The sequence below is a fragment of the Orcinus orca genome, chromosome 2 (genome assembly GCF_937001465.1).
Source record: "Orcinus orca chromosome 2, mOrcOrc1.1, whole genome shotgun sequence".
NCBI classification, from domain to species: domain Eukaryota; kingdom Metazoa; phylum Chordata; class Mammalia; order Artiodactyla; family Delphinidae; genus Orcinus; species Orcinus orca.
The window spans coordinates 99,261,668-99,282,974 of record NC_064560.1 but is presented as its reverse complement, the minus strand read 5'-3'; the positions used below and the strand labels follow the sequence as shown (position 1 = coordinate 99,282,974).

The 21,307-nt window shown below is 40.7% G+C and overlaps 1 protein-coding gene across 3 annotated transcripts in view; it reads right to left on the bottom strand.

Annotated features, from left to right (window-relative positions):
• MYO1E (myosin IE) overlaps window positions 1–21,307 on the bottom strand; it is a 204,905-nt gene that overhangs the window by 96,289 nt on the left and 87,309 nt on the right. For all 3 annotated transcript variants that reach the window (XM_004274688.2, XM_033437039.1, XM_033437038.1), the window contains exons 3-4: window positions 12,551–12,640; window positions 9,398–9,492 (exon numbers count right to left, since the gene is read on the bottom strand). In XM_004274688.2, the coding sequence (XP_004274736.1) occupies window positions 9,398–9,492; window positions 12,551–12,640 (185 nt within the window). The remainder of the gene's footprint in view (window positions 1–9,397; window positions 9,493–12,550; window positions 12,641–21,307) is intronic.

Here is a 21,307-nt window from a genome sequence, read left to right as displayed (position 1 = left end):
AATTTAAGGGACTTTTAAAACCCAATATTTTGACTGTACATCCTAAGGACCAGAAAGAACAAAAAAATTTTAAGTGAATTCAGTATTGCTACGAATAATGTTGGTATTGTCATCTTCAAGCATTAACAGAATTACTTTATTTGCTTTATCCCATTATTTACTATGTAATATATATTATTTATGTGTAAGTATACATATATATACTTATTTATTTATAGTTTTATGCACCTACACATTATAGAGCAAGTAACTGTAATAATGTCATCAGAAATCGAGGTTTTCAACATAAGAAAAATGCGGATACAAATATAAAAACCAAAGAAGTAAAAACCCTATAATCTTAAAAATGAACTGGGGGATTTCCCTGGCAGTCCAGTGGTTAAGACTCTGCAATTCCACTGCAGGGGGGAACAGGTTCGATCCCTGGTCTGGGAAACAAGATATCACATGCTGCGGGGCGAAAAAATTACAAAAAAAAAAAATGAACTGGACATTATCAGTACGAACTCATGTTTCATTTTTTTCTTAAAAAGTTCATATTCCTTGCCTTTGTTCTCTGAAAAGCATAAGAAGCACTGTTAACAGAGCAGTGAGCACTCTTAGTGACTAGACTGATGGTCTCTAAATACTATTTCCCATTAAAATGAACCAGGGCTTTTTGATGAAATGGCTGGTTCCAAGGCTGGGCAGAAAAGGTACAAGATGAGCCTGGAACATCTTTTTTTTTTTTTTTTTAATCATCTTTATTGCAGTATAATTGCTTTACAGTGGTGTGTTAGTTTCTGCTGTATAACAAACAGAGTGAGCTATACATATATATGTATACGTAGAGTGAGTCAGCTATATGTATACATATGTCCCCATACGCCCTCGACTCTTGTGTCTCCCTCCCACCCCTCTAGGTGGCCACAAAGCACCGATGTGATCGTGCTGTGCTATGCGGCTGCTTCCCACTAGTTATCTATTTTACATTTCGTAGTGTATATATGTCCATGCCAATCTCTCACTTTGTCCCAGCCACTCTCTCACTTCGTCCCAGCTTACCCTTCCCCCACCCCGTGTCCTCAAGTCCATTCTCTACGTGTGCCTTTATTCCTGTCCTGCCCCTAGGATCTTCAGAATCATTTTATTTTTTTAGATTCCATATATATGTGTTAACATACAGTATTTGTTTTTCCCTTTCTGACTTACTTCACTCTGTATGACAGTCTCTAGGTCCATCCACCTCACTACAAATAACTCAGTTTCGTTTCTTTTTATGGCTGAGTAATATTCCATTATATACATGTGCCACGTCTTCTTTATCCACTCATCTGTCGATGGACACTTAAGTTGCTTCCATGTCCTGGCTATTGTAAACAGAGCTGCAATGAACATTGTGCTACATGATACTTTTTGAATTATGGTTTTCTCAGGGTATATGCCCAGGAGTGGGATTGCTGGGTCATGTGGTAGTTCTACTTTTAGTTTTTTAAGGAACCTCCATACTGTTCTCCATAGTGGCTGTATAAATTACATTCCCCCCAACAGTACAAGAGGGTTCCCTTTTCTCCACACCCTCTCCAGTATTTATTGTTTGTAGATTTTTTGAAGATGTCCATTCTGACTGCTGTGAGGTGATACTTCATTGTAGTTTTGATTTACGTTTCTCTAATGATTAGTGATGTTGAGCATCCTTTCATGTGTTTGTTGGCAATCTGTATATCTTCTTTGGAGAAATGTCTATTTAGGTCTTCCGCCCATTTTTGGATTGGGTTGTTTGATTCATACTGAGCTGCATGAGCTGCTTGCACATTTTGGAGATTCATCCTTTGTCACTTGCTTTGTTTGCAAATATTTTCCCCAATTCTGAGAGTTGTCTTTTCGTCTTGCTTATGGTTTCTTTTGCTGTGTAAAGCTTTTAAGTTTCACTAGGTCCCATTTGTTTATTTTTGTTTTTACTTCTATTTCTCTAGGAGTTGGGTCAAAAAACACCTTGCTTTGATTTATGTCAGAGTGTTCTTCCTATGTTTTCCTCTAAGAGATTTATAGTGTCTGGCCTTACATTTAGGTCTTTAATCCATTTTGAGTTTATTTTTGTGTATGGTGTTAGGGAGTGTTCTAATTTCATTATTTTACATGTAGCTGCCCAGTTTTCCTAGCACCACTTAATTGAAAAGGCTGTCTTTCCTCCACTGTATATTCTTGCCTACTTTATTAAACATAAGGTGACCATACGTGCGTAGATTTATCTCTGGGCTTTCTATCCTGTTCTACTGATCTATATTTCTGTTTTTGTGCCAGTACCATACTGTCTTTTTTTTTTTTTTTTTTGCAGTATGTGGGCCTCTCACTTTTGTGGCCTCTCCTGCCGCGGAGCACAGGCCCCAGATGCGCAGGCCCAACGGCCATGGCTCATGGGCCCAGTCGCTCCGCGGCACAAACCCATGTCCCCTGAATCAGCAGGTGGACTCTCAACCACTGTGCCACCAGGAAAGCCCCATACTGTCTTGATTACTGTAGCTTTGTAGTACAGTCTGAACTCAGGGAGCCTGATTCCTCCAGCTCTGTTTTTTTTTTTTCTCAACATTGCTTTGACTATTTGGGTGTCTTTTGTGAAAGATTGTGAAATTTTTTGTTCTAGTTCTGTGAAAAATACCATTGGTGGTTTGATAGGGATTGTATTGAATCTGTAGACTGCTTTGGGTAGTATAGTCATTTTCACAATGTTGATTCTTCCAATCCAAGAACACGGTATATCTCTCCATCTGTCTGTATCGTCTTTAATTTCTTTCATCAGTGTCTTATAGTTTTCTGCATACAGGTCTTTTGTCTCCTTAGGTAAGTTTATTCCTAGGTATTTTATTCTTTTTGTTGCAATGGTAAATGGAAGTGTTTCCTTAATTTCTCTTTCAGATTTTTCATCATTAGTGTATAGGAATGCAAGAAATTGCTGTGCGTTAATTTTGTATCCTGCTACTTTACCAAATTCACTAATTAGCTCTAGCAGTTTTCTGCTAGCATCTTTAGGATTCTCTATGTATAGTATCATGTCATCTGCAAACAGTGACAGCTTTACTTCTTCTTTTCCGATATGGATTCCTTTTATTTCTTTTTCTTCTCTGACTGCTGTAGCTAAAACTTCCAAAACATGTTGAATAAGAGTGGTGAGAGTGGGCAACCTTGTCTTGCTCCTGATCTTTGTGGAAATGTTTTCCGTTTTTCACCATTGAGAATGATGTTTGCTGTGGGTCTGTCACATATGTCCTTTACTATGTTGAGGTAAGTCCCCTCTATGCCTACATTCTGAAGGGTTATCATAAATGGGTGTTGAATTTTGTTGAAAGCTTCTTCTGCATCTATTGAGATGATCAAATGGTTTTTATCCTTCAGTTTCTTAATATGGTATATCACATTGATTGATTTGCATATATTGAAGAATTCTTGCATTCCTGGGGTAAACCCCACTTGATCATGGTTTGTGATCCTTTTAATGTGCTGTTGGATTCTGTTTGCCAGTATTTTGTTGAGGATTTTTGCATCTATGTTTATCAGTGATATCAGCCTGTAGTTTTCTTTTTGGGGGACATCTTTGTCTGGTTTTGGCATCAGGGTGATGGTGGCCTCATAGAATGAGTTTGGGAGTGTTCCTCCCTCTGCTATATTTTGGAAGAGTTTGAGAAGGGTAGGTGTTAGCCCCTCTCTAAATGTTAGAATTCACCTGTGAAACCATCTGGTCCTGGGCTTTTGTTTGTTGGAAGATTTTTAATCACAGTTTCAATTTCATTACTTGTGATTGGTCTGTTTATAGTTTCTATTTCTTCCTGGTTCAGGCTCGGAAGGTTGTGCTTTTCTAAGAACTTATCCATTTCTTCCAGGTTGTCCATTTTATTGTCATATAGTTGCTTGTAAGTAATCCCTCATGATCCTTTGTATTTCTGTAATGTCAGTTGTTACTTCTCCTTTTTCATTTTTAATTCTATTGAGTCTTTTCCCTTTTTTCCTTGATGAGTCTGGCTAATGGTTTATCAATTTTGTTTATCTTCTCAAAGAACCAGCTTTTAGTTTTATTGATCTTTGCTATTGATTCCTTCATTTCTTTTTCATTTATTTCTGATCTGATCTTTATGATTTCTTTCCTTCTGCTAACTTTGGGGTTCTTTTGCTCTTATTTCTCTAATTGCTTTAGGTGTAAGGTCAGGTTGTTTATTTGAGATGCTTCTTGTTTCTTGAGGTAGGAATTTATTGCTATAAACTTCCCTCTTAGAACTGCTTTTGCTGCATCCCATAGGCTTTGGGTTGTCGTGTTTTTATTGTCATTTATTTCTAGGTATTTTTTGATTTCCTCAGTGATCCCTTGGTTATTTAGTAGTGTATTGTTTAGCTTCCATGTGTATTTTTTACAGTTTTTTTTCCAGTAATTGATATCTAGTCTCATAGCATTGTAGTAGGAAAAGATACTTGACACAATTTCAATTTTCTTAAACTTACGAAGGCTTGATTTGTGACCCAAGATATGATCTATCCTGGTGAATGTTCCATGAGCACCTGAGATGAAAGTGTATTCTGTTGTTTTTGGATGGAATGACCTACAAATATTAATGAAGTCCCTCTTGTTTAATGTCATTTAAAGCTTGTGTTTCCCTATTTTTATTTTGGATGATCTGTCCAGTGGTGAAAGTGGGGTGTTCAAGTCCCCTACTATGATTGTGTTACTGTCAATTTCCCCTTTTATGGCTGTTAGCATTTGCCTTATGTACTGAGGTGCTCCTATGTTGGGTGCATAAATATTTACAACTGTTATATCTTCTTCTTGGATTGATCCCTTGATCATTATGTAGTATCCTTCCTTGTCTCTTGTAATAGTCTTTATTTAAAAGTCTATTTTATCTGATATGAGAATTGCTACTTCAGCTTTCCTTTGATTTCCATTTGCATGGAATATCTTTTTCCATCCCCTCACTTTCAATCTGTACGTGTCCCTAGGTCTGAAGTGGGTCTCTTGTAGACAGCATATATACGGGTCTTGTTTTTGTATCCATTCAGCCAGTCTATGTCTTTTGGTTGGAGCATTTAATCCATTTACATTTAAGGTAGTTATCAATATGTATGTTCCTATTACCATTTTCTTAACTGTTTTGGGTTTGTTATTGTAGGTCTTTTCCTTCTCTTGTGTTTCCTGCCTAGAGAAGTTCCTTTAGCATTTGTTGTAAAGCTGGTTTAGTGGTGCTGAATTCTCTTAGCTTTTGCTTGTCTGTAAAGGGTTTAATTTTTCCGTCGAATCTGAATGAGATCCTTGCTGGGTAGAGTAATCTTGGTTGGAGGTTTTTCCCTTTCATAACTTTAAATATGTCCTGCCACTCCCTTCTGGCTTGCAGAGTTTCTGCTGAGAAATCAGCTGTTAACCATATGGGGATTCCCTTGTATGTTATTTGTTGCTTCTCCCTTGCTACTTTTAATATTTTTCATTGTATTTAATTTTTGATAGTTTGATTATTATGTGTCTTGGCTTGTTTCTCCTTCAATTTATCCTGTATGGGACTCTCTGCACTTCCTGGACTTGATTGACTATTTCCTTTCCCATATTAGGGAAGTTTCAACTATAATCTCTTCAAATATTTTCTCAGTCCCTTTTTTTTTTTGCGGTATGCAGGCTTCTCACTGTTGTGGCCTCTCCTGTTGCAGAGCACAGGCTCTGGACACGCAGGCCCGGTGGCCAAGGCTCACAGGTCCAACCGCTCCGCGGCATGTGGGATCTTCCCAGACCGGGGCACGAACCCATGTCCCCTGCATCGGCAGGTGGACTCTCAACCACTGTGCCACCAGGGAAGCCCTCAGTCCCTTTCTTTTACTTGTCTTCTTCTGGGACCCCTATAATTAGAATGTTGGTGCATTTAATGTTGTCCCAGAGGTCTCTGAGACTGTCCTTAATTCTTTTCATTCTTTTTTCTTTATTCTTCTCTGTGGTAGTTATTTCCACTTTTTTTATCTTCCAGGTCACTTATCTGTTCTTCTGCCTCAGTTATTCTGCTATTAATTCCTTCTAGAGAATTTTTCATTTTATTTATTGTGTTGTTCATCGTTGTTTGTTTGCTCTTTAGTTCTTCTAGGTCCTTGTTAAATGTTTCTTGTGTTTTCTCCATTCTATTTCCGAGATTTTGGATCATTGTTACTATCACTACTCTGAATTCTTTTTCAGGTACACTGCCTATTTCCTCTTCATTTGTTTGGTCTGGTGGGGTTTTACCTTGCTCCTTTATCTGCTGTGTGTTTCTCTGTCTTCTCATTTTGCTTAACTTACTGTGTTTGGGGTCTCCTTTTCGCAGGCTGCAGGTTCGTAGTTCCCTTTGTTTTTGGTGTCTTCTCCCAGTGCGTAATGTTGATTTAGTGGGTTGTGTAGGCTTCCTGGTGGAGGGGACTGGTGTCTGTGTTCTGGTGGATGAGGCTGGATCTTGTCTTTCTGGTGGACAGGACCACAACCGGTGGTGTATTTTGGGGTGTCTGTGAAGTTATTATGATTTTAGGCAGCCTCTCTGCTAATGGGTGGGGTTGTACTCCTGTCTTGCTAGTTGTTTGGCATGGGGTGTCCAGCACTGAAGCTTGCTGGTTGTTGGGTGGAGCTGAGTCTTAGCATTGAGAAGGAGATCTCTGGGAGAGCTCTCGCCAACTGATATTACGAGGGGCCAGGAGGTCTCTGGAGGAGTGATGTCCTAAACTCGGCTCTCCCACCTCAGAGGCTCAGGCCTGACACCCAGCAGGAGCACCAAGACCCTGTTAGCCACACGGCTTTTGGGAAGTCTGAGGTCTTCTGCCAGCGTTCAGTAGGTATTCTATAGGAGTTGTTCCACATGTAGATGTACTTCTGATGTATCTGTGGGGAGGAAGGTGATCTCCACATCTTATTCCTGTGCCATCTTGAAGGTCCTCCTGTTGCTCTACTTTTTATACTGTATTATTCACCTTTTATTTAGTTTTTTGATTCTTGAACAAATTTTGAACTGGATATTTTTAGATAATTTAAAAGTCATTAACATATCTGCATTGCCCATTATTCCTATCACAATCACATACAGGTACCATCTGTACCTATAAATGGAGTTATGTGTTTTTTAGCCTGATTTCCTTATCCCTACTTTATAGGAACATATTTCTTTATAAATCTTGTATATTCCATATATAAGATATGAAAGGGTTTAACAAGGCTTCTTTGTAGATTTATTTCATCAATTCCTTATCTAAAGCTTCATTTATTTACTTTTCTTTGGGCACATTTCCCAATGGCAAACGTCCTTTGAACAACACACTTCATCAATGCCCTGAGACAGCTTTAGCAGGTCCAGTCTCAGTCCTGTAGACGTTTCTGAATCCCAGGGTAATAGTCACTTGCAGTGTTCAGGTAGGGATCCTTGCCACGGCAGCCAGGAAAAGGCCCTGACCTTTGACCCGGCCTCCATTCAGGCTCTCTTACTCCCTCCTGGCTGCCCTGCCCCACTCCTCGGCTGGAGCCTGGAACATCTTAAATAAGGAAACTGTCACAGACTACTGGAGTCATGTCAAAGGGACAAAGAAGCCAATACAAAGGGCCTTCACTGGCCAAAGGTAGGACTATTTGAGCCTAAATGAAAACTGCAGTGTTGTTCAACAGGTAAGGTATTTAAAATCTACCAGTGTAGAATGATACTGAAAACAAAAACATTTTACTTTGCTGCTAGGGTATCAACTCATTGCTTGAAAAATTAGTAAATAAAGACAACAAATCAAGCTTTTTAATCTAATGTTCCCGTATAGATTGTATTTTATGGTAAACAAATAAAAATTCCAACTAATAAATTAATGTAGAAGGGATCATAGAATTAGAAAATGATTCTTTTTCAACCATCAAGTAAATGATGATTGTGAAGTGAGAATTTATAATGGATTGACCCACTGGAAATCCAAACATCACACAAAGACAGACCAACAGGCATTAAGTGCACAGCATCAATAATGGAGCATTTTTTTGCCAAATAATTGAACCTGAACCTGATCAAGCTGTTAGATCTGTCAATTTACCGGAATAGAGAGGACAGTGCAAAGTCATGGTATACAATTAGCTAACACCAGACTACAGAAAATTCTGCAGGACGAACCTTTTTCTGTAACAAATAAATACTAAGAAAACAAAAAGAACAAGAGAGAAGTGTTAACGACAGACTTGAGAGACACACAACCAGGACAAAGTGTGAGCGTTTGGAACCTAAATAAAAATGAATCAACTGTAGAAAAGAATTTATAAGACAGTCATGGAACTGGAACACTGATAATATTAGACGACATTGAAAGAATTATTCTTTTTTTTCAGGTGTGATAAGAATGATATTTTCGAGGTACACGCTAAATTATTGACAAATGAAATGATTTTCTCCCTAGGATTTGCTTTAAATAATCAAGTGGGCCAGGGTGGGAGGACTAGGTGAAACAGGATTGGCCACTATATTATTATATTGTACACTATTAATAGTTGTACAAGCTGGATGACAGATACACAGGTGCTTATTATAATTCTCTTTCTAATTTCGTGTTTGTAAATATCCATAAAACCTTTTTTTTTCTTTTTTGAAAAATGAAGGACTAAAAAATTAAGTAACTAAAGAAGATGAACGCAAATATGACAAAATGTCAAAAACTGTCAAGTTCTAAGTGATGGAAATACAGACGCTTACGTTTTCTGTATGTTTGAAAATGTTCGTAATGGTAAACAAAATTGTAAAAGCACTTCAATCCAGCAAAGACTCAGCGCTAGGTCAGGTTACAAGGATTGAGAAATGTAGTTACAGACACCTAATGCTGGCGTTGACCAGTAATGCCCTCAGAAAATTAAAAGCAAATGATAAAAAACCAAAAATGTTCAAACTCGAACTATTGGACTGGCCAAAAAGTTCGTTCAGGATTTTCTGTGTTATGGAAAAACCCAAACGAACTTCCTGACCAAACCAATATTAAATTATGAAGGAAAAAGAAGGACCTAGAGAAAAATACTCCAGCTGACAAAACAGTGACACATGCTTACTATACTTGCAACATAAAGGATCTCCAATTCAGAGTAAAGCCACAATACAATCAAATGGGAGAGGAGGTGTCTCATGATTTTATTTCAAGGCCTGATGACAATCAGAGAAAGATCCAGCTAGAACCATGTGCCCTAAGGCCTTAATACCTTAAGTGACAGGGGTATAAAAAGCAACCTCACAGAAGCTCAAATCTTTTATGAACTGGAGTTATAAAACAAACCAAGGCAAAGCTAACAGGCTGCTTGCTACTCGGATACATTAACCAGCCTCTGGAATGAGCAACTACTGCAAAAGCATTGCTCTGTGACAGAATCCTAAGTACAGCATGGTCTCATGTTCCCTGGACCTAAGAAGGCTCTTTTCCATACCTGATGATGACACACTGGTTCTCTCTGTCAATGATCATGTTTCTGTACATATTATCTGCAAGAGCATAGATATGTGGTGGGTTTTCATACTGTGCCTGGAAAAGAAGGAAAAAAAAACCAAAAAAACCATGGTCAGTTAGAGCAACACATTACATTTCTTTTCTTGGCCTTGGAAATGAATACACCACTGTATAGTTCCAGTCTTAAAGGTTGCATAATACAAGAATCATAAACTTGCTAAGGTCATGAGGAGGTACACCTAAAGCAACGAAGATGGAATTTGGAAGGACTCTTCTGTAGGCCTATGTGTGATTCAACCTTCAGACATAACCATTGTCTTCAGATACTCCGATACCACACCCTTCCACCCAGCACGCCTCTGTAGACCACATTCCATTTCTAAGTGTTTCTGAAGACATTTGGGCAACAGGTCTTAAGAGGGCCTTACTAAAAACCTGGATCTGACTGGTACTAATTCAGAATTTCTACAGTTTTTTTTTTTCTAAGAGGTAAGTTGAAGATCCTGGGACCCCACAGGAAATTAAGTGAGACTATATGAAAATAAGGAAAAAACTTAAAAACTTTCCATTAGAAGAAGGCAGGAGGTGTGGTTCTTTAAAGAGATAAACAGATTTGACCAGTTTGTCCCATCTCAGTATGGAAAAACAAAAAATCCTACCACACCAAGATAGCGGGTTTGTGCTTTTATCTCATGGGATATCTTAGCTATGCATAAATATAAATCCACCAATAAATTCACTGCGTCAGGACGACTGCAGCCCTGCTTTCTTCTGTTTCTTGGCACCACTTCCACCACTTCCTCAAAAATCACTAAAAAGAATAATACTTCATATGGTGGAAAGCTGGAGGAAGAACACGCCTTAAATTTAAGACTATCTACCATAAAAGAGTGAAAAGAAAGCCAAGTCCAGAGGGGGAAGACATTCAGACTCTGTCTTGCCCTTCTCTGGTTCGCATCTCTAGAGTGGGGATAATAACGTCCATGGTACACATCTCACAAGGTAACTGAGATGAAGGATGGGAAAGTAATTAGAAGAGGTAAGTAAAACGCAGCGGTAAAGCAGAATCTACTTAACCCAGCTTTGAGCCTTGTTACACAACAAGTTACTACAGTGTAAGGGGCCTGGCCCAGAAATTGCCACTCACTGCAAGCTCTGGTGGATCAGAGTGGAGCGACAAGGGGTGAGAGACTGCTCGACGCCTGCACAAATGGTAAGCACTGGTGTTTCCAGTGCCCACGGCTCCCCACATGTGAGCGGGGGGCTCCGAAAGGAAACTGCTCATGAGGGTCTAGCTTATTCCTGGGACTGATGGACTGAATAATTCTATACAGGGACAAAAATGATGTCATTCCTGCCTTCACCTCACAGTGAGAAGGGATGCGTAGATGGCACTGCAGGATAAGAGTCTTAAATTGTCTTCTTCCAGCCCAGACTGCTCAAATTATTATCTTTAATACCTCTTTGAAAACAGGGAAACAGGAAAAGAAAAGAGGATGAGGCACTTCTCTGGTGGTCCAGTGGTTAAGACTCCCAGCTTCCACTGCAGTGGGCACGGGTTCAATCCCTGGTTGGGGAACTAAGATCCTTCATGCTGTGCTGCGTGGCCAGGAAAAAAAAAAAAAAAAAAAAAAAAAGGATGGAAAATAGAAGGAAATGGAGTAGAGAGAAAGCTGTGAGCAGTGGAGGAAAAGGAGTGGGCAAGTCATTGCCCAATAAGGCTTCAAAGTCACTTAGCTAGTTATACTTGACCTCTGCACGTCACTTTTTAGTTTTCAAATTGGTTTCCCATCTATGGGCTCATGGTACTTCTCAGCTACTGATGAGAATTATAGGGTAAGCATTTCCTCTACCTGATCTTCCCTTACGCTTGAAAGAAAGTCACTGAGACCTGACTTCAACTCCCAGCTTCAACACTCAATATGTTCAAGTACTTTACCTCTCTGAGCTCCAGTTTCCTCATCTGTGAAATGGGGATGAAGAGTAATCCGTAGCCAGCATACAGGGCTGATTTATTATGGTTGCAAGTGTAACATAGTACCTGGCACTAAGTAAATACCGATTTTACAACATTCTGTTACCACTAGCAGTTAAAAATAAATATATATTAAAAACTTCTAGAGCATGTCTTTAAAGAGAACTCTTCAAAAAGATGAATGGTCTGAAAGGGACTCACGTAGCAAGGCTTCACAGAGAAATGGGAAGAAACAACACGAATACACAGCACTTCCACCCACCCCGCTTTGGCTGTCATTGAGGACGCCAAGCCGGCTCCGTGCCTGCTGCCCCGGGGCCCTGCTGATCAGGGCGCCAGGGCAGGGCCCAGCCTCTACTGACAGTGTTTCCCTTGTGCTGGGCTTCCATAAAGGCAGCATTATCAAAGGTCTTTCGCGTGGCAGCCTCCTTCGGCTCCAGCTACCAGCACCATTCATCTGGCAACAACGGGGTGGGCTCTTGCTCTGGGTAAATTGCCTTCCACTTCAACTGATGAATTTGTGTGGGCTCCCTTTTGTTTGTTTTCCAGGGGTCAGGATTAATGAACGCTCTTGTGCTTCTGCTGGAAAGGAAAGCGGGAAGGAAAAAGATGCAGAGATGGGGAGGCCTGGGGAAGTGATGAGCCATGGGATGAAATATATTAATTAGGATTATGGATTCTATTTTGATCACACAACTGAAATGGCTATGGAGCTGGGTCTGAATAGAGATCAGGGTCACATTAATAAATGAAGTAATAAAAGATTCATTTTTCATGTTCCACTCATAGCCACAGCTTAAGTGATTTGCAGAGAAAAGTTCCCGTTGTCCTATTTATTTTTTTTTTTACCGAGTAGTGTTTTTTTTTAGTCCTTAGAATTTTGTGACATATGTGGAAGGAGGAAGATGCCTGAAGCTGTAAGTCTTACATCCTGTTTAACTAATTTTGTATATAATGTTCCAATAATAATACTCCTATGCTTTTTTGAGCTGTACTCTAAAGAGCAGCACATTATTAAAAATCAAACAATGTCACCTACTTGCGTTTCCCCAATAAATAATTCATAATAAGAAAATGCAAATGTATTGCAAACTTCAATTGCCCATGCATCATAAAAGCCCCCAAACACTACAGTAATTTAAGTGGCATGTAACTTACCGCTCCTTGGTACATTTCAATTTCCTTTTCCCCAAAATATGGCATCTGCTTGAAAGGGTTGACTGAGATTAATACAGATCCTATATATGTCTGAGTTTAAATCCAGTTAAGGTCTATCATTAATCTTCATAGCTACACATTTTTTGAATTAAGCAACCAGATGTTATCAAGAATTCATAATGATTGTCCCAAGGAAAAGCTCACGTTTGTCTTCTAAAAGATTACAAATAAAGACAAAAGCAATTACCAACTAGCTCAGGTTTTGTTCTCCAGGAAGAGTAATTAACTTAATTACCGCAGTGTTACTAAAAGAAATCGTTATTTTAAGTGAATTGAAGCACATTCTTTCAAGACTGATGACATGCACAGCTAGGAAAAAACGAAACAAATGACCAAGGAGTAAAAAGAGCAAATATTTTTTCCTTGGAAATTTCATGTCTCTTAGGTACACTAAAAACATATTCATTTACCTGTTTAACAAGTAGAGGGATATAAGATGAACTGAACAGTCCTGCTCTTTTTTTTTTTTTTTAATCTATTTTTGGCTGCGTTGGGTCTTTGTTGCTACACACGGGCTTTCTCTAGTTGCGGCGAACGGGGGCTACTCTTCGTTGCAGTGCGTGGGCTTATTGCGGTGGCTTCTCTTGCTGCAGAGCATGGGCTCTAGGCACGTGGGCTTCAGCAGTTGTGGCACGTGGGCTCAGTAGCTGTGGCTCGCGGGCTCTAGAGCGCAGGCTCAGTAGTTGTGGTGCACGGGCTTCACTGCTCCGGGGCATGTGGGATCTTCCCGGACCAGGGAGTGAACCCATGTCCCCTGCATTGGCAGGCGGATTCTTAACCACTGCGCCACCAGGGAAGCCCCAGTCCTGCTCTTTCGAAGCTCTGGAGAGCTGAGTTGTTTCCATAAGTGGTATTCAGAGCAGAAAATTACAAACCCACATAGATCAGGTTTAGGGAAGAAGGTTTTATTTCTGTGTGGGAAATCCCAGAAGGCCCCGCAGAAGACAATGTGTTACATATGCCCCCAAAATGAAGTGTTATTATAACATACAAAATATTTCCATTTATCATTCAACAATCAACTAGTTTGAACTGGATGTCCACAACACGCCAGGCATTGTTACAGATGCAGAGATACAGCAGTGAACAAAATGGACAGAAGAGATAAAACTCCCTGCCTAGAGCCCGTGCTCCGCAACAAGAGAAGCCACCGCAATGAGAAGCACGTGCACTGCAACAAAGGGTGGCCCCCACTCGCCGCAACTAGAGAAAACCCATGCGCAGCAATGAAGACCCAATGCAGTGCAAAATAAATAAATTTTAAAAAAAACAAAGAATGTAAAGCTATGAGATTTCCTCCTCCAAGGGTACATTTATATATTCACATATTAGGACCTGAGTGTCAAATAGAGCAGCACAGGGAATCTGGTCGGATTGCCTAGCTCCGCACACCCAGTTCTATTCTACTCTGACCTTGAGTCACATCTCTAAGCGGTGGTTATTGGACGATGGGGTAAATAGGACCTATTTGATAGGTTCGTTATGAGAATTAAATGAAACAGTATAAAATGCTCAGCACAATGTGTGATATGTAGTAGAGGCAATGTCCTTAATTCATACACTTCAGGATGCTCATTCTGTCACGTTAACATCTCTGGGATGCAGTGCTGGTATTATTATTGAACACAAATGAGCCAAGTGTGGAATGGATCATATAATATTTAAAAATTAATACTTATACATGACAGTGAGAATAGGGTATGAGTGGGTTGCAATTTTGCTTTGCTTTTTCACTGAACAGAAAGATCTTCAGAATTGAAAGGGCTGAACATGAAACAGTAGTAGACAAGATGGGGTCCATTTTCACGGCACATCCAGATACACCCAGCACTGCTCTGGGGTCAGGCCACGGCACTAAGAGAAAATGCAGATGAGACGGTGAATCATAACTGAAAATCACTACAGAGTCACAGACGAAGGGCCAAGAGCAAACGTATTTCCAAGTGCCAAAGTCAGAGGAGGCCAACCACACGTCAGTGGGCTATTTTTTTTGAGGTAAAACTTAGAACAGATAAATTTATTGTTAGAATTATTAAGCAGGTCAGAGGTGTTCACAGTGTTAGAGCCAAGACTAAGTGTTGATGATAAAAACACTGATCGAACACATACATGTATACATGGCACTAATCTAAGCTCCTAATGACAATCCTGTTACTATTTTTTTCTTTTTTTTTTGCGGTACGCGGGCCTCTCACTGTTGTGGCCTCTCCCGTTGCGGAGCACAGGCTCCGGACGCGCAGGCTCAGCGGCCATGGCTCACGGGCCCAGCCGCTCCGCGGCGTGTGGGATCTTCCCGGACCGGGGCACGAACCCGTGTCCCCTGCATCGGCAGGCAGACCCTCAACCGCTGTGCCACCAGGGAAGTCCCCTGTTACTATTTTAATCCTATTTTACTAGGAGGAAACCAAGGCATAGAGAAATCTTCAACATTCAAGAAGTACAGCACTGCTACGACCATATTCATTTCAGAAGTAGATGCCTAGGCCTACCTCCATCCCCAAATAGGATCTTTCCATGGAGGATGGTGCTCCTTCCTTAGTTGTAAAGGGACTGCTGTGGATGTCACCTGTCCTAGATAAACCAATCCCTGCACTCAGAGAATAAAGAGCTGCCAGAGGACCCAAGCCAAAGGAATCACCAACCCAACCTTGTTCCCCAATAAATAAATCTAGATTGGGTTGCATAAGAGCTCCTATAGGTACCAACATTTAAAAATATTTCTTTATTTATTTTTGGCTGTGTTGGGTCTTCGTTGCTGCATGTGGGTTTTCTCTAGTTGCAGCGAGCAGGGGCTTCTCTTGTTGCAGAGCATGGGCTCTAGGTGCACAGGCTTCAGTAGTTGTGGCTCACGGGCTCTAGAGCACAGGCTCAGTAGTTGTGGCGCACGGGCTTAGTTGCTCCGTGGCATGTGGGATCTTCCTGGACCAGGGCTTGAACCCGTGTCCTCTGCAATGGCAGGTAATTCTTAACCACTCTGCCACCTGGGACAGTCAGGAACCAACATTTTTTTACTGTTAATAGTCTGCTATGTGAAAAGACATCTTGTAAAGTCTTGATTTTCACTAAGTAGTCTACATAAACTCTGGCAAGGAGACATTCAAAGAAAAAAACCTCTTTTGGAATATTCTAGGCCAATCCTGAATCCATGACTCAGATTGGAAGAGGGATCCAGTAAGGCTCTCGCGGGCGGTATTATTTGGGAGGACTCCTGAAAAATAAAGTTTGGTTTGAAATGAATAACGCTGTTCCTATCTAGCTACAAATTTACTTAAATCAGAATGGAGACAAGAGAATTTGATTTGGAAGTTAAAGGAAACAAATATGTTTTTCCCACCTGCTTGGGTCTGCAGAGACCTCAGCTACCTCCCTGACAGCACAGGTCATCTACTGGGTTGGGCCACTTCTCCAGGTAACTCTAATACTCACTCCCGCTCCCTGCTGCATAATTCAGGTGTGCCTTTGGAAACAGCTGTTCCGTCATTGTCTCTACCCACAGGACCTTTAGCTGGAAAGGTGTGGCCCAAGGTTAATTCTCAAATTGTATGCAGATACACAAGGTTATGATTAAAAATTTAAAAAAAACGGAAATAAGATAAATGCCATCTTATTTAACAGCATATGCAAGACAGAAGGCAGCTAATAGATCTTTCATTGATTGTTTCCCAATTACTACTCTGTGGATCCTTGTACTTTCATCAATCTGCAGCAAGAATGACAAAAAGAGAAACAGTGCCCTGAATTTTTTATAAAGCCCAATGTATTCAGTATAAAGGACCATCCTTTATTCTTACACTATTTCCTTTCTAATTTTTGGGTGTTAAAATAGTCTTTCTTTTATGAAATGTGATGGTAGTGCAGCTCCTGTAAATTTGTTTTTAATGGTCTTATAAGGCAAGGTTAAGAGTTTAATGTTTTTTTTAAAAAAAAAAAAAAATTTAAATAGCCAGTGAATTCCCCCAAACTGCCCACACTGATGTAGTCGACCTGCCCGGACTCATCACTGAGGTGGCGCAGGGAGGTGAGGTGATTTGCGTGAAGTCACATATGTGGAGACGACAGAGCTGGAACTTGAGCCCCTGGCTCCGGACACCAGACTCACGTTCATCTCACTGCAGTGGCTGCCCCCCAACATGAACTGATGGCCAAGGGTCAAACCTCATTCAAATCAATGGCGCTGCCCTGAGCTCCGGTTGCTCTGGCGCAAGTGTCTTAACTCCTAATTCAAGGGCTGAAAATGCCAAGCACACTTGAGCATGTGGTCTTTGAGGAAAAACAAGTTTGGAGAAAGTTGGACCAAATGAGCATGGAGTGCTTTGTACAGGAACTATTTTTGTCAGCCAAGTGGCTATAAATGATATCTCACCAAGCAGAGGGAAAATACTGCAAGGTTTCCCTCCTATATTTTAGAATGTAATTGTAAGAAGTGTGGAAACACTCAAGAAAAATAGATAGTAAATGAAACCTCCCTGGTCTTAGGATAAATAGCTGAAAAAAATGGGGTTTTGTTGGTTAACAGTGTTCGCATTTTCCAAGTAGATTTTTTTTTCTAATGTGGAACAAAGAAATGTTCAGTCAGCCTGAATGCATTAACAATTGATTGTTCCAAATGCTGACCTTCAGTACGAAACAATGTGCTGCTATTAGATGTAGAATAGGTAAAATGAGCATTTTTATAACTTAACCTAAAGGCGAATCTCTTCTTGTCTTAACTATTAAGCTTAGGAGAGAGAGGGGGAAAAACTCATTCAAAATAATGCTACTCTATCATAACATTCCCTTGGCATTGAACTTATAAAGGAGGCTTCTATCACTTATCAGAGGAAAAGATTCACAGTTAGACCCTTGGTATTATTTCATAAACATCCAACAGAGCCATCAAGCTTCCTCAAAGCTGAAAGCTGCTCTGTGCTATTGCCGGAAAGCATGCTGATGCCGAGTTTCTCATATACTGAGTGGGCAGAGGTTTCTACAACACGAAGTCTATTAGTGGTCAACTAACTCATTTCCTTGGAAGAACACACGATTAGTCAGTCATTGATTCAAAGACATTAATTCAAAGGCTGGGAATCAGCCCCCTCTGTGTGAGTCACTTTAAAATTCTGCTGTCTGAATATAAAAAGCGAGTCATCATAGTCAACAAACTTTCAATGAACATCTACTATAATGCACCATGCCAAGAATTATGCAGGAAACTAAGAAATAAACAAGGCAGGATGATGCCACTTTTTGGCTAAAATTAACAAGAAAGCACATGTATGTATAGGTATGTTTATATGTGAGTAAATTGAAAAATATACAACAGGTTAATAGGAACAAACCTTATATGGTGGGATAGCAGGGGATTTTAATGTTCTCCTTTCTAGTTAACTGCATTTTGTAAATCGTGTTAAATGAACACATATTGCTTTAAAGTGCTTTTTAAACTTTGCTTTTTAAAAGGTATAGAAGACATAGTCCCTGTTCTTAGGAGTTTCTAGTGTTTTAGGGGTAAACGCGATCTGTACGGAGAAAAGTGAGTCTGTCTAGGTTGATGATGGGCTGGCTGCTGATAACCACTGACATATTTTTCTTTTCTTACCCAGTTGATCAAAAACCATGCCTATAGGGCTTCCCTAGTGGTGCAGTAGTTAAGAATCTGCCTGCCAACGCAGGGGACACGAGTTCAAGCCCTGGGCCGGGAAGATCCCACATGCTGTGGAGCAACTAAGCCCGTGCGCCACAACTACTGAGCCTGCGCTCTAGAGCCTGCGAGCCACAACTACTGAGCCCGTGTGCCACAACTACTGAAGCCCGTGCACCTAGAGCCCGTGCTCTGCAGCAAGAGAAGCCACCGCGATGAGAAGCCCGTACACTGCAACGAAGAGTAGCTCCCGCTCGCTGCAACCAGAGAAAGCCCGCGTGTAGCAACGAAGATTCAACGCAGCCAAAATTAAATAAAATAAAATTTTTTAAAAGAACAAACCATGCCTATGTAAATAATGTAATAAACTGAGTCCACGTTCTAAGAACATTCCAATGAATAATGAGTTCAACTACATCCACCGGAAATGAGTCTTCTATGGGCTTGTCAATAAACCAATCCTCCATTGAAAAGCTTCTATGGGGCTTCCCTGGTGGCGCAGTGGCTAAGAATCCGCCTGCCAATGCAGTGGACACGGGTTTGAGCCCTGGTCCGGGAAATTCCTACATGCCACAGAGCAGCTAAGCCCGTGCACCACAACTAATGAGCCTGTACTCTAGAGCTCTCGAGCCACAACTACTGAGCCTGAGTGCCACAACTACTGAAGCCCGTGCGCCTAGAGCCCGTGCTCCACAACAAGAGAAGCCACCGCTGTGAGAAACCTGCGCACCGCAACGAAGAGTAGCCCCCACTCGCGGCAACTAGAGAAAAGCCTGTGTGCAGCAACGAAGACCCAACGCATCCAAAAATAAAATAAATAAAATAAAATAAATTAAAAATTAAGAAAAAATAAAATAAATAAACAAAAGCTTCTATGGTAAAATGCATTTGAATGTCCAATAAGCAACTTTATCATTGAAGTTTTGGAACATAATTCAGAAATACGGCAGGGGGTTTCCCTGGTGGCGCAGTGGTTGAGAGTCCACCTGCCGATGCAGGGGACACGTGTTTGTGCCCTAGTCCGGGAAGATCCCACATGCCGTGGAGCGGCTGGGCCCGTGAGCCATGGCCACTGAGCCTGCGCGTCCAGAGCCTGTGCTCCGCAACGGGAGAGGCCACAAGAGTGAGAGGCCCGTGTACCGCAAAAAAAAAAGAAATATGGGAGGAACTTATACACTTGCCTTAAGTGTACGATAATAATAACTAATGCTTACTTTGTACTCACTGCATTCATTATTTCATTTTACCCTACAACAGCCTCATGTGGGAGGTTTTATCATCACTTCCATTTTACAGGTGAGGAAATCAAGGAACACAGATCACAAAACTTGTGTAAGGTCACCAAGCTCACACAGATTAAAGCTTGAAGCCAGTCTGTCCAGATTCAGCCCAACTCTTCCTGATCCGTCATCGGCCAGTTTCCGTGTGCCTTAGGTCTTGCACATAAAAGTGATTAAAATCTTTTAATAGATGATAAGCCCAGATAAAGTGAGCATATTTCAATTTTTTGACCAAATAAAATGAGAACTTACAACCGAATAAAACTGCGTTCATACAATTAAAGGAAGCTCTGTGCAGGTATCTAGGAGTCAACAAATGTTTTCTGCAAAGGATCAGAGAATAGTCTAGGCTTTGCGCATCATAGGGTCTGTTGCATATACTCCACTCTGCCACAGTAGCGTAAAAGCAGCCACAGACGGTAAGTAAACCAACAAGCATGGCTACGTTCCAATAAAATCCTGTGGTGGGTGGGATTCTGTGTTTAGGCAGCGGGCTTCCACACCTGATCAAGATGCTATTATAACGTGGCTAATGAATCCAAATCTATCTATTACTGCTTAAAAGCAGAGGTTGAGGGATTTAACTACCCAGATATTTGGAAAAACTTCCTGTGGTAAACAAGAAACAGCACAGTATTGGTTAGAACCCTCCAAGTGCCTTGGAATAATGTCTATTAGTATTAAGCCCTGGTGAGTTGAACTCCCTCCTCACCAATGATAGAATAGGCAGTCCCTGCAGAAGTACTGCTGCATTGCTATGGGTGCTTTTACCTAAGAGTCAAAGGAGTGGTGTAAATAATAAACAGAAGCTACGAATGGGAAAACTTTACCTTCCCAAGGTTTGGGGGTTAAAATCTAAAATGTATGTTATGATAGTTGCAAAGACTCCGCTTGGAATGATCATCCAGAACGTCATACCTTCAGAAGCCACCAAGAGCATCACAGTTAAACTTTCTGGTACTACTATATAGATTTTCACAGACTCTTGCTTATCTATAACCAACTCCACAATAATTCTATTAAAAGAACTTTACATAGTTGCACCAAACAGAACTCCTGAATCCTGTAGGAACTTAAGCAACTATCACAGTTCTCTGTTTATAATGAAGTCAACACACATTTGAATCAAATTTCCATTCTGAATTTTTTAAAGTCCTACCAAAAAAAATGGTATCTGGCAAGCTAAAACTGAAACATAAAGAACTCAAGAATATCAGACATTTTCAACAGTTCATCTTCACTTCTCTCTCATGTTTCTTTTCATGAACATAAGAATGCAGAAAAACTGACAAAATGGCATATTTTTTTGCATGAGGCAATCTTTTTTAAACCTTTTAAGTCTGGACTTAACTGTCTCTGCTTTGCAATTAGGGAGCGCTATCGACAGAATTCTGCAGACCAGGACATTCTCTAGGAAGAGCACAGGTTTTAGACACCACGTGCGTGGCTAGAGCACTTCAAAGGTACAGTGCCATTGACTGAAATAGAGGAATACTGGCTGCATCTTTTTTTTTTCTGGCCACACGGCGCGGCATGTGGGATCTTAGTTCCCTGACCAGGAATGGAACCCGTGCCCCCTGCAGTGGAAGCACGGAGTCTTAACCTCCAGGGAAGTCCCTGGCTCCATCTTGCTTTTGTGAAATGCCAGGGGAAAACTTTGGCACCATCTCTGCCCTTCCTACAGCCTGAACCAAGGGACAAAAAGTACAAAACCACATTCTGCAATGGTGAAAATGACTTGAGCATACAGTGTCAGTTCAGAATTTCAGATGGATCTCTTATACTAGGATGGACATG